The sequence below is a fragment of the Micropterus dolomieu genome, linkage group LG12 (genome assembly GCF_021292245.1).
Source record: "Micropterus dolomieu isolate WLL.071019.BEF.003 ecotype Adirondacks linkage group LG12, ASM2129224v1, whole genome shotgun sequence".
NCBI lineage: Eukaryota > Metazoa > Chordata > Actinopteri > Centrarchiformes > Centrarchidae > Micropterus > Micropterus dolomieu.
The window spans coordinates 12480624-12494153 of NC_060161.1; the positions used below are offsets into that span (position 1 = coordinate 12480624).

The 13530-nt window shown below is 43.6% G+C and overlaps 1 protein-coding gene across 1 annotated transcript in view; it reads right to left on the reverse strand.

Annotated features, from left to right (window-relative positions):
* Window positions 1-3446: 3446 nt before the first annotated feature.
* The window catches only part of tmem102 (transmembrane protein 102), a 33643-nt gene continuing 23559 nt past the window's right edge, over window positions 3447-13530 (reverse strand). The window contains exons 4-6 of the mRNA XM_046064904.1: window positions 8469-8662; window positions 8048-8260; window positions 3447-7817 (exon numbers count right to left, since the gene is read on the reverse strand). Coding sequence (XP_045920860.1) covers window positions 7218-7817; window positions 8048-8260; window positions 8469-8662 — 1007 coding nt within the window. The 3' untranslated portion in view covers window positions 3447-7217. The remainder of the gene's footprint in view (window positions 7818-8047; window positions 8261-8468; window positions 8663-13530) is intronic.

Below are 13530 nucleotides of genomic sequence, written 5' to 3' on the forward strand. Positions count from 1 at the left end.
GCTTGCTCAAAATGATAATGCTAACATTACTGATGTTTAGCAGGTATAATGTATACCATGTTCCCCATCTAGGTTTAGCATGGTAGCATGCAAACAATTGATAAACATAAAGTACTCAGACTGACAAGAGTGTCGAATGTCATTAGTTTTGCAGGTATTTAGTGATAATGTAGACAATAAGTTAAACCTACAATCATTGATTTCTTTGGCTACATGGGGGCAGTGCAAAGACATCGTGAACACAACACCAACATGGCATCACTTTTTAAGTTGCAGTTATCATCATCCATAGAGAGCCGAACACAGTTGGACAGGGACAAAAAATAGGACCTGGCATTTTTGGCCCAGGCGGCCCACCAAAATCGGTCGGACACCCCTCACCAATAGGTGTGCTCTGGGGGCCCACACCAACCACACATACACACAACAGTGACCTACTAGTGAATATGCAGTCTACAGCAAACCAAACATGCAGTGAAAGGGTAAGTAACAAAGAGCAAAATATAAACAAACAAGTGCATCTCTTTAGATGAACGGTGCTACAACCTGAGACAGGTTGCATAACGAGAGTGGGGCTAAAGGTGGAGAAAGAAACGTGTTAAAAAAGCAAACATTGAGCCCAATTAAGCAAAGCTGCAATGTACCTCTGAGGACAGGCCAGTGTGTGACAGGCGGAAGCATACAACCCCCTACTCCCTACCTGGGTACTTTATTCTCCACAGTCTGAAATCAGTGTAATTAGATGCGGGCAGTCTCTGTCCAGCCAAGAGTGAGGGCACGGGAGAGGAAGGGAGAGCCTACCGGCTACAAATACATTACATGAAACAATTTAAACACAAAAGGAGGAAAGAATTGCCTCAAGCCCCCGACCCGTCATTGCTCCTTCACCAGCTCCAGCACAGTGAGAATGGCCTGTTGAGGCTGGCTGTTGTTCTGGCTCACGTGACACCAACCATGACCTTCCCCTCAGAGCAGACCTGAACCAGTCACTAGTGGTGTCTCTGGCAAGAGGGTTGTATGTTTCCTCACGCTGTCAGTACAGCTCAGACACCGGCTGGATGACTTTGGAACTGCGAGGCTTCCTCCACTGACACTCCACATCTGTCGAGCTGATCTCCCACAAGGCAGAAATTGCCAATCATAGGCTGATCTCAAAATAGTGCTGTCAACTCAGCATGCTATAGGATGGGCAGGATATACTGTATGTACCCATTTGTTTTAGTAAGGTTTATTTAAAGTATCAGCTGTATCTCAATAGGTTACCACCTATAAGCAAATGATTGCGCCCTTGGATATGGGTGAAATCACTATTGATAGCTGAAACTGTGCCGCTCTTAACACAAGCTACCACGATATAGATGTAGCGTGTCATAAGGAGCCATAATAGTCCGTTTTAGCTTTAAATTATACAATTTTTACTGATATCTGTTAACTCAAAATTTAGCTAACGTTAGCTAGGTGACATTTCACTTGTTGAACACTCATCCAAACCCTTTACAGCCGGTCCCGTATATTAGTCTTTTAATACGGTCCGCCTCGTAGTGGAAGAAAGAGATGAAATGCACCACGGTGACAGCCATGTTGGTGACATACAGCCTATTGTGTGAGACAAGACGTGTAGTTCACTGAGCGGTTTCAAACAACTAAATGTTACTTTTCTGTTTTACGATAAACTGCGACGTTCTTGACTTGCAAAATTATCTTTTAAACTGACAATCGTGTAATTCAGGTCACAATTCAAATGGGATAAAAAACACTTGTCTCGCGGTTTACTACTGCACATTGGGCCTGATTTACTAAAGGTTTGAATGAGTAAAAACGTGTGCAAACGTAGTATCACCAGCAAATTAACACGGGTTTTTGTATTTTCCTTTAGCTTTGGAAATACTATTGTGTTAACATTCTAGCCAATAAAATTTTGTTTCGACCTGAAGAATTTATAAAGTTACGAGGCGCTGTAGAGAGCCCCCAGCTGCAGAAGTGCATGGATCACCCTTAAAATTCATCCAGCCAGAGGAAATGATCAGCAACTGTTCACAGCGCGCCGGTGTAATAGCGACACAACCCGTTGTAGGTATCTCAGAGGGAATGGGGCGTTCGGGTGTACAGGGACAAGAGATCGCAGAGCGACCGGGCATGCTGAGGACAGTGATTGTTCCCTCTGGCTGGATGAAGCACGATCTGCTGGCATTTCCTCGCGTCAGGGTCATTCCAGAATACTGTATTTGTTTCTGCTGGGGTTTCCCAAAGCAGTTTTTCCAGGTGTACTGTCCCAAGTACTTAGTGCTATCTTAGGGAGGATGGGCAGGTACCTATTTGCATCAGTATTTAGCAAAAAACATCAATGAAAATCCAAGAATAAGATGCACTAGTAGTGGATAGTCTGAACCAAGAAAAAATAATGGCTAATATGAAGCTGTACTCCAGTGAAATGGTGCACATTTAATTGTCTCACTCATTCATATGTGTGGACAGTCAACATCTGTAACTCACACAATCCGGCGAACTCCTCACTTTATAATCTGCTTGATATACATCACCAGATAGCTGCTGTCAGCACATGCATGCGGTTTGGGGTATTAATAAAAAATAATACGATGTGTGTACCAAAAACATCTGTGCCATCACCACATAACTGATGAACAATGACTAAATATTTCTAAATGTCAGGGATTGCCTGGGGACACAGCCAAATATTACATTATGTCCTCTGCATATGCACAGCATTTGATTACCAGTTTATGACCAACATTTTTCAAGGGACCTTAGATAGTTGCCATGTGCAGATTTCTTCAAGGAGATTTAAAGAACTTTCAGAATGACACCCTGTTTGTGTAGACATGACAAAACTCCATTCAGACCTTGTCTAAACTTTGTTGTGCAAGAAGTTGAGTATGAAGTCGCCTGGCCACTGCCTTCGTTCGAGTTTACAGTAATTCATTTACGGATCATCTGTATTTTAACTCTCCAAATAATGACGATGCTATTTAATCAGAACTGAGATGCCTCTATAGTATAGAATATAAAGAAGCAATCTAAATCATTAGACTGGACCGTGTCTAAATGTGGTTCCTTTGGAAGTTTTCCTTAAAGGACTGTCTTAAAGTCTTACCAACAGAAAAATCAGGTCCTGCACTCACATTCACCAGGTCAGTATTTTGATACTGGCAGCATGTGTCTGTCTATCTGTGTGTAGTCAGCCTGGAGCATATCACTCCTAACACAGCGTGACGGGGCAAAACAGACTTGGCTGACACATCCTCAGTACAAACACTGTCTTAGAGCGCCATCTGTTGGACTTATCATGTGTTACAGTTCAAGTTAAATCTGCCAATTCACATTAAGAGTATTTTTCTTTTAATTATCCCTTCTCCTTATGAGAGTGAGAAACACAATACTATGCAATACAGGTATTGCATGCATAATGAATGCATTTCCACACAGAGTGATTTGAAATGTAGTGATTTATTTCATGCTAAAGCTTGAAGATTGATCAACAGAACCCCCCTCAGAAAATAAAAGTAATAAATACAGCAGATCAGTCATGTTTTCATGATACAGAGAAAATAATTTGCACTTATTCAAAAAAAATGAGAGGAAGAACTCAAGTAATGAAAGAGATATGAAATTCAATTTCTCAAACTGTGGAGTGATTCAGTACAGATTATTATCTCTGCACTCGAGCACAGACCAGAGTACATCTGTTCAGATAACGGTGAGAAATTAGATTTGATGTGTTCCCAAGCGGGGAACAGATTAGAGAGATAGGGATACATTCGTTGTTTTTGGTCAGTTATTTATCCACAGAAGTTTAAAGAATCTTAAACAGAATCTCCAGAAGTTTCAGCACAATAAAACAGCAATAACTTTGATCTGTGTTTCATGCAACCCCCAGACAGCAGACAGCGATTCCCCCTTTTCACAACTACAGCAAATCTACACCGAAATACAATTAAAGCAGGCGTTGTGAACGGCAGTCCTTTCCACGGAGGGGAGGGGGGGCTTGAATGCATATCTAGAAACTGACACTATGGTAAAATACAAGATTTTATATTCTCCACAAAGATTTCAATGTGTACAATTCAGGAAAGCATTGATTGTTTCCAGTGTCTAGTAATCTCTAACAAGGCCCGTTAAGGTACAAAGTGAGACACACACCTGACACATTTTACACTTCCAACACTCTCAGTCAAACAGTAAAGAGGACAATGAGAACATACCTTGACAATGACTATATTTTCTGATAAAGAAATGCTGCGATTGTATTTATGACTACTCAAAATGTGTACAAATTTGGGTAACAACATTTGAGCCCGTCTTAGAAAAGTGCTGAAAACACACACCGACACCCAGCAGCTGAATACACACCCTGCTCAAGACATTCTGTACCACCTCAAAAAAACTAAAATAAAAACTAAACACACTTTGGTTTTCCTCACGCTCAGTTCATACTCACATTCACGCCACTAGTACACACAGATGCGGTGAAATATTCATTCAGTAGTAAGCACAAGAAATTTGTAGACCCAGACTTTGAGAACATGAGACTCAGAAATGTTCCTTCACCTGTCTAAAGGAAAAACAATCCCCCAGCAGCTTTAAAACTGGCAGCCATGATATTTTACGTAAACTCAACTGTGACAAGTCATGTGCTTGTAGCGTTTTATACCCTGACTATGCTCTAACATTGGAAAAAGATTTCTAGTGCTGAATTTACCATTCAGTTTGTTTGCAGACAGTGTTCAGTCTCAAATTCATTACGTTAAAACAAGTCAGACCCACAAAACTAATACACGCGGAAGGGAGAACAGTAATGCTCGTCTGCTTATACTTGTTTCCACTACACCATTTACTGTACAGCTCAATAAAATCAGTGTAAACATAACGCTGGACTAGTACCAAGTTTTAGAGAGCTTACACATTGCTCTGAACCTCCAATGCTAAAGTGAGAAAGATGGATGAAATCTGGATGGGAGGAGGGAGAAGGAATAAAAGGAAACATTAGAGAAAATGAAAGAGAGTGAGAGAAACCAGTAAGAAAAAAAAGAGAAAGACAGCAACAGCCCCAGAGAGGCAGGTGTCCAGCCCCTGCAAGACCCATCTTCCTTCTTCAAATCTCTTCAAAAGGAGCAATATAGGGCCCGTCTTTCTCACTCCATCCATCCTCTATAGATCCCTCCATCCCCCCGTGGATGACTTCCATCTGGGGAGCAGCGACAGGGCCCAGCGACTAACAAACACCCACTGAGGGTATAATTCAACGGACAGCATATCTGGGTGTCTGTCTGCGTCCGGCTGCGTGGTCCGTCTCTCTGTGAACACACATCTACACGTACACAAAGCTCATTAAAAAAGACCATCCAAGCAGAGGAGACGGGGGACAATTATCAGAACCAGTCAAGGCAGAACCAAGGTTTCTCAGTGAAAAGTTAATAGACACGCTTACATGGTGTGCAACAAGATGTACAGGGCCCGCAGTTAAGTACCTTGACTTAGTCATGACTATGGTCGATGAGTAGCCGAAGGCCTAACTCTACAGCTATTCTGTGCCTGTCTTTTTGTTCAATGCAGACTTGATCAATACACTCCTGCTAAAGTGATTCGTCATAGCTCCATACACAAGGTTATATTTTCTAAATCCCTTCTAAAGGGCCTACCTTAACACTCCAAACACGAAGGACCGAAAGACCTTCCGACCTTTTCGGGTAGGAAAAGAAAAGTCAAACACTTTCTTTTAGTTTCAAGGATTTCAAATCATTCTAATAACAATTAATCCGTTTTAATACATTTAACATCTCCATCCTCCTCCTTCAGTCTTAACTGTTTTCCCAAAGGCCCGGTCACAGCAGAAAGTGGCACAGCGAAATTAACCTGCCTCTTTAAATTATGCGGTTCTAGAAGCTCGGTGACGAAGTGATTAGGGCTGCAACGTTTTCATTACTTCTCACACATTATCTCTGTAAAATGTGACGTCTTTAAATTGCGGGTTTTCTCCAACCAACAGTCTAAAACCCACATATATTAAATCATATATTGCAAAGAAAAGCATAATTTGAGATGGTGGAATCAGAGAATATTCGGCAAGGGGGAGAAGCAACTTTGCTAACTGCTTGCTAATTGTAAGCACAGACATTAGCTAGCTTACTTGGTTGCTAACAGGATCAGTTTACACAGTATTTTCAAGAGACATATTATTTTGTACCATTGACTTATAACTGACTCTCGAGCCAATCCATTTGTTGGAACGTTCCCACTCGAATAAATTGATTTTGCTGGAAGATTTCAGAGCTGGTGTGACGGGGCCTGCAGAAGGAGAAAAGCTAAATTAACATTCTGACCATGACTCAGTAGGTTGGACCAAACTGCGATGTTAAGGGATATGTAAGATGTGTGTTTCTCTGCTCAAAATGCAGCTCTTTGGTACATTCCATTACCCAATGAAATGTAAGTGACATTAAAATATAGTTACAGATCTTAAAAGACATATAACTAATAATAATAAGCAATATGGATACCTGAGAAAGATTTTTTCTTAATGAAAAACCTGCCATAAATCGAGGCGAGGGGATAAAAAAACAAAGAAGGCTAAAACGTAGTTGACAGAGAAAAGAGACTCTCAAAGACGCCGCAGTTCTCCTCACAACGTTACATTCAGTTACATCAGCCACACCTTGTTTTTCCTTTCTAATTCAGCCATCGCCCACTCTGATCTAAAATAAAAAGGGGAGAAATGCAGCAATCAAGGAGCTTTTCTCCCTCCGTCTTTAGAAGTAATATGTGAAAACCCTTAGGCGAACATATACAAACACACACTCTCTCACTGTGTTGATCTTCACTGGACTTAATTCACACGACTAAAGCTCAGCAGCACCAGCTGATAAGTCTCGTTAAGGCCAGCTCGTTAGGAGAGGGCCGTCTCCGTGGCAACAGCTCGGTGACATCAGGTCTGTTGTGCAACGTGCGCCAAATTGGACGCCATTTGTCAGTAGTTGGACATGTGTGTTTTTTGGTTTAAAGAGTCAGTCGAGCAGCAAGGCTTAGTTGAATTGTTCAGCCTTCGGATGGTGAGCACGGGGAGTGTGTTAAGTTCCAGACCTGCAGTGTTCTGAAGAAAAACACCCTCCGTCTCCGTACCCTCTGATGTGACGTCTCAGAGCATGTTCAGAGTGGGTTTGTAAGCTAAACCACAAACATTTCTCATCTGCAGCGTGTCCACGTCAGTAGAACTTGTCATCGATGCGGAAGTGTGGTCTGGTGACATCGTCGGGGTTGAGGAAGACGGATATGGATTTCCCAGGGTTCTCAGTTACCAGCTGCTGCAGTCGCTGCGCCAGCTTGTCCTCCGAAGGCGAGATAATGCCGTTGGCCGGGTGGTGCCCGGGGGAGCCGTGGCCGTTGGTGCTAGCTGTTAGCTCCTTCTTCAGCTGGCCCGCCTGCTGGGCTTGGTCCAGAGCCGCCCGGAGGTGCTCGCTGGGATCCGAGCGCACGTGGGCGAGCTTCCTAGCGACAAGCAGCGCCTGGCTGTCTGTTAGGTGCTCCAGCATGTTGCACTGGGGCAGGAAGTAGTTTGGGCAGTTTTTACCCAGGATGCAATGAGCCAGGTCATCCAGGAGACCCAGGAGGAGGCGGCCAGGGGTGTCAGCATCAGAGCAGGACAGGTAGGCGGCAGGAAGTCGGTCACAGGCCCATAAGAGAAGGGTCCGCAGGTGATAGAGGCTGAGGCCTGCACGTGGACGGGCCAGGATACGAGACAACACGGCTTTTGCTGCTTGGTAAGCTTGGGCCATGGGGTAGGGGATGCACTTCTTCAACTGAACCTGGGAATAAGAAGTATAGAGGACAAGTCAGGTATACAAGAACAGGATTAAAGACAGTGTGGTAAAGCTAACATGAATATTAGAGAAAGAGAGAAAAGGTTTGGGCTGAAGAAAGAACAATGGCAAAGAAAGAATCCCAGACAGAAATGGTGTACTGCTGCGTTAAACCTAATACAAGTTGGCTGCAAACAAGACACCAAAATAAAAGTTACATTTAACAATCCCCTCACCTCGCTGCGTGAGAACGCCAGCCTCCACTCCCTGTCGGGCCGGCCACCCAGCGGGGAGCAGCAGGGCAGCAGATAGAAGCCAGATATGGCCTCCTCCTCTGTGATTTTACCATCCCAGAAGTGGTTGGCCGTCAGCCAGCCTTGGGCCACAGCAGGCCAGCCCCGAAACGACACCACGGGCAGCAGGTCGTACAGCACCCGGCTGGAGCCTGCCTGCAGGGGGGTGGAATATTACAAGAACATTATATCTGTCCTGTATTTCAATTCCTCTTACGAACCTTGATGCAGTGGCGATTTAACATTTGATCTGTCCAATATTGATTTTGCTCCACAAAAATGTTTAAACAAGCAATTTTAGAGCAAGACTCAAAAGTTCAGAGTTTCATTTCAGCTTAGGCACTGGTTTGTTTTTAATCTGTACCTGGAGGATTATGGTGGTGAGGGGTCCGTTCCTCTCCAGTCGGTCCGGAGTGGGAATGCCTCTCTGGGGGCTGCGCCTCAGCTCCTCCACAGCCTCGCTCACCACCCCCCAGAACCAGTCTATCACCAGGGAGGGAGAGAAGTAGCATCCATCCAGAGACTGAGGAGAGCCCAGGGAGGGGATAGAGCCTTTACCTGAGTGAGGGTGAGAAGGAAGGGGGAGGGGTGAATGCTGGGCCTGCAACATTGCAACTTGTTGTAGTAAATGTTTAGTAGTGTACAGAGCAGAAGCAGAGTTGCCAGGTCAAGTGCAATCAATAATTGTAACAACTCCCAAATGTATGATCTTTGTGACCAGTCATAGTTTCAGTTTTATTTCTGTAATAGTGACATGTTAGTGATCTCATTTGGAACCAGCCTCATTATTCGTTGAATATCACTGTCACAGTTATGTTAAACTGACCCTTGACCTCTTAAAAGACTTGACTGTGTTTCACAGCTTTCATTTGATTTATGTGTGAAACCATCTGTCCCCAAATAAAATATGTTATGCAGTGTTTTTCCTTACATGCTAGGATAGATAGTGTTGTCTCTGTACCTTGCATAATAAACACTGGCCTGTATTTGGAGCCCACTGTAGTTAACTTTGTGAACTCAGGAGTTTGGGACAGATTCATATAGGCTGCAAACTAAGTTCTTGGTAAAGTGCAGTCGGGATTTGTAATGTGATCATTTTGGAGTCTTTGTAGGATTAGTTGGGTTTTTTTGGCATCTGAAAACACCGGTGCAGAGTGAAAACTCCTTAGCTCTATAATAGATCGTGGCAGGTTTATGGATCTGGAATACTGCGCTATCTAAAACAGTTTGCTTGATTAAATGACCGCAAAATTAAATAACAATTTAGATCAATTACTTGTTGAAGTTGTTTATCACGTAAAAATCCAAACTGGTTCTAATCCGGACAAAATCACTCTATCCTGCCACCAGAAATACAGTATAGCATAAGATCCTGTGGGAAAGGTTCTGATACGACCAGAAAATGTGGCAAATTTGCTGAAAATTAAAGAGATTCATATCAATAAATATCATTACTTTTCCCTCATCTTGGGAGTTTCACCCTCGCGAGCGCGTTGCAGATTGATGCCGCGGTGTGACTTGAAAGCCGCCATGTAATCTTCCGACTTTTGATTGTGGAGTTATACTCATAAATGTTTAAGCGCATGTATTTCCTGGGGAGGCATTTTCGTTTCACCTACCCGAGGAGTTAGAATAATGGACATCCGCTGCAGCCTTGGCGGGCAAAAATTGCATCACAACATCATGCATCAAATTATCTCAGAGAAACACGAACAAAAATTCAATCAGGCTCCCATTCCTTCCACTCTGCACTGCTACAGTACCTTCATCGTCGTCTATTCCTGCACTCCTATCTCTTCACTCATCTTGCATACCAATCCTCCTTTCACTGGAATCTTTGCCCCCTTTTTTCCCCCCTTTCTATACTAACCCCACTGCTCTTCTTTCTGTTCTCACTTCCTCCATTCTTATTTTGTTCTCCCCCTTCCTCTTCCTCCTCACCAATTTCTCCATCACAGGTCTTCCTCTGTCCTTGCAATGATTATCCTAATTTTTCTACTTACTCAGTTCTCCCTCTTCCTCCTCATCCTCCTCATCGGGAAGTCCAATCTCCTCCTGGCAGCAAATGCTCCAGCGGGACAGAATATTGGAGTCGCAGAGGCGAAGGCTGAGCCACGAGTGGCAGGGAGGGGAGTGCCTCATGTCCAGGGTGACAGGCTGGTTGCGGTCGTGGAGCTTGAGAGCGGGCACCAGCAGGGTGAAGTCCAGGTCAAAGTCGGCCCCTTTGACGTAGTCCCCCAAGTCCTCAGGGTTTAGGTCCAAGACTCCTTCCCGGGCCCCACCTGACAGCAGCAGGTACTCGTTGGCCACCGGGAGGCGCTGGTCTACCTTCTGGACTAAGCCTGAATTGGGTTGGGGGTGAGGAAGAGACCCAAAAAAAATGAAAAAAATAAAATAAAATAAAAATCAATCACACTCAGCAAAAATTCATATTCAGAGCCACTGGTATGTGTGGAAATGTGTTTCCTCCGGCAGAACTGATGCGAGGAGCAATGAGCTGAAAGGTTTCGAGAAGTGTTCCCTCCCGCTCACAGATGCACACATTTAAAATGCATTTCATATTCAGACGCACGGACAAGCTCATGAGTATGCACGCCGGCTCTGACGAAACGCACTGGGACAGAAAACAGCAGGTCTGCGAGGAACATTTCCGGCCTAGTTTGCTTTGAGAGGTAATGCATATATTTATGAGTCTGCTCTGCAGTAATTGACAAAAGAAGGAGTGCAAAATTAACAGCCACCTCAGCGACCACTGAGTTAGACACTAATGATAATTTCAAAGGCTCGCCTACATGTGTGCACTCAGGCCAAGCCTTCATTCCAGCTTCCATGCACGGTGTACTCTCTACAAACACAATGCATCCACACCTCAACTGATAAGAGGGATTTCAGAGGCTGCGTTAAGACTTTCTCGTTGTCGGTCCTTTTGACAGACAAGGTGTCAAATTTCCGTCTTAATCTCTCATTACCTGTCATTTAAATTGGAATTAATAACAAATAGGCAATTTAATAGCATTTCATTTTTAAAAACAAACCATAATAACATTTACAGGGTTGCAAACTCCTCAGCGGTGACAAAAATCTGCCCCTTACGGTAAAAAGACAGACGGCCTTCAGATTTTTCCAACATTGTTAAAAAAATTCCGTCAATGATCGGGCAACGCGACCCTGGAGCGATTTCTCCTGTTATAGATCAGCGGGGAACAGGCAAAGGGAAATTACTTATTACAATGTGGGTCATATTTTTGTAGTTTGGTTAGTTAATTGATGAGGTCTGGGAGCATGGCAATATCACTAAAAGGAAGCCTGATGGGGCAAGAAATACGAGCAATCAGACGACCATCTTATTATATTCTCATTATATTTTAGGCCAGGCTGTACTATCACTTTCCACAGTGCTAAAAATCATTGCACACTCTCCTCCCTTTACATTTTATACGAGGAAAACTCAAGCCTCCAAATCCCTTTATGACTACTTAGCTGTGTTGTAAACTTCCCAGGCTCTGGGCCCATGGGGGTCGCAGTACTGGAGTCAAGTAAATTATGTTTTGCAGGCCTAAAAGAGCAACTAAGAAAGGTTTGATCCTACGGCCAAACCTGTGCCAGTCAAGAGCTGACTGCTTGCTACTATAGGTCAAAGGTAAAGCATGGACATTTAGAAGCCCTGCGGAGAGACTGCGAGAGCCTGAGCTCAAGTTTTATCCCCCGCAGAGCAGTTAAGTGGCTGCAGAAAGCTGAAACAGGGGCATCAGACCGAGCCGGCAGGCCATGGCTGGGGGCACAAAGCTCCTAACATGATTCCCCTCATCCAATTATATGGGCACACAACCTTGGTGGCATGTTTTCAAGTAGAGGCGTGTGTGTATCCGAGCATGTGTTTGGATGTGAAAAAAAAGTGAGTGTGAGTCATAAGCAAAATGCCAAAAGGTAGAAAAGAAAGGACAAAGCCACTTATAGTCACAAAGCAGCATCAGTAGAAAGGTTTTGGAAATTTAAAGTGAAGAAAAACACTATTGAATATGAGACAGCTGATTTGGCTGTTTTACTCTTACTTCATCCTTGTGAGTAGTACTTAAAGTATCCATGTTGATAAGTTATGACAAACACATAACGGTGAACAGCATCCAACTCACAGAATCCCACACAATCATTTGCTCCTTGATATCTAAGGTAGAGCAGTTTAAAGGAATATGAAAAACAGGTGGAAAACAGAAGGGGAAAACACCCAGAGACTGAAAATGAACGAGCGACTGAAGTGGGAGTCAAAGTCAAATGTGCTGACGAAGTACTCTCTGGTGCTTTGCTTTGAAGAGGAGCAAAATTAAAGAGCCTCATTTGACGCGACCACTGGGGGAGTAGTTGAAGAGAAGAAGAAAAATAAAGTATGTGACAGCGCATCTTAGGATTTTCAGATTTCTCAGCAGAATCCACTCAGAATCCACTCAACTCCTTCTACGACTACTGCAGCTCAGTCTTTGGCTGGGAGGTCCCACTGCACTTGATCCAGAGCGCTGCAGTTCCTCAAGATCTTCAGACTTTCAACTCTCCCATGGCATCTGCAGGAGTTCTTGGTAGCATCCAAAGTCAAAGATCAGGATTCATATGTAGAAAATGAGTTTCTTGTGTACACTAGGCTTGGGTGCTATCATGGTTATTATGTTACACCAGGGTATCTAGAAATCCTGAAGGTATGATTTTCAAAACCATCAAAAACACAGACGTTCCTCTTTCTATATGGAAATGCTGCATTGAGATGATGCATTAGCGGCTTGAAACTGCCTGACATAATCTGCAACACAACCATGTGATTACATTTAGAGCTAAACTTCACTGCTCACCTTTTCCTCTGCTCCGCCGCTTTCACCTGCCGCCCACTCACTTTCACTCAACCACACACCCACTACGCTCACAAAAAGGAGCAACTCGCCGGTGACTGCGAGTGGTGGAATAACGGGCTCTAATTTTATTGTAATGGGACTACATATAACCTTCCTCAATAACTGCAAGTCTCTTTCTTTCAGCCATGTCTGAACTAGATTTAATAAGCATTTTTTCCCCCCAACAGCATTCAAGATATTCTACATGACACAAAAAAGTAACTACTAAAGCAGTAGCCTATTATAAGTAACTCATCTCTCCTCTATCTGATGTGCATGCAAATTGCAAAACAAATTACGACCAACTGATTATCAGAACTTAAAATCTGTTAGACTGGAAAGAAAGAGAAAAAAAGGGGAGAAGGATGGGCAGATCAAAGAGTAGAAGAGAGAGGAAAAGACAGCATCAGAGGGAGGAACGGATCAGTCGCCAACCAAAAGGGGCAACGGGTTTGAAGCTGCAACTCCTCTGATTTGTTTGGTTTTATCTGCCACTGATGAATTGGGTCAAATAGGCGAGGAGAAGAGGAAAAAAAAGAGCAATGAAAA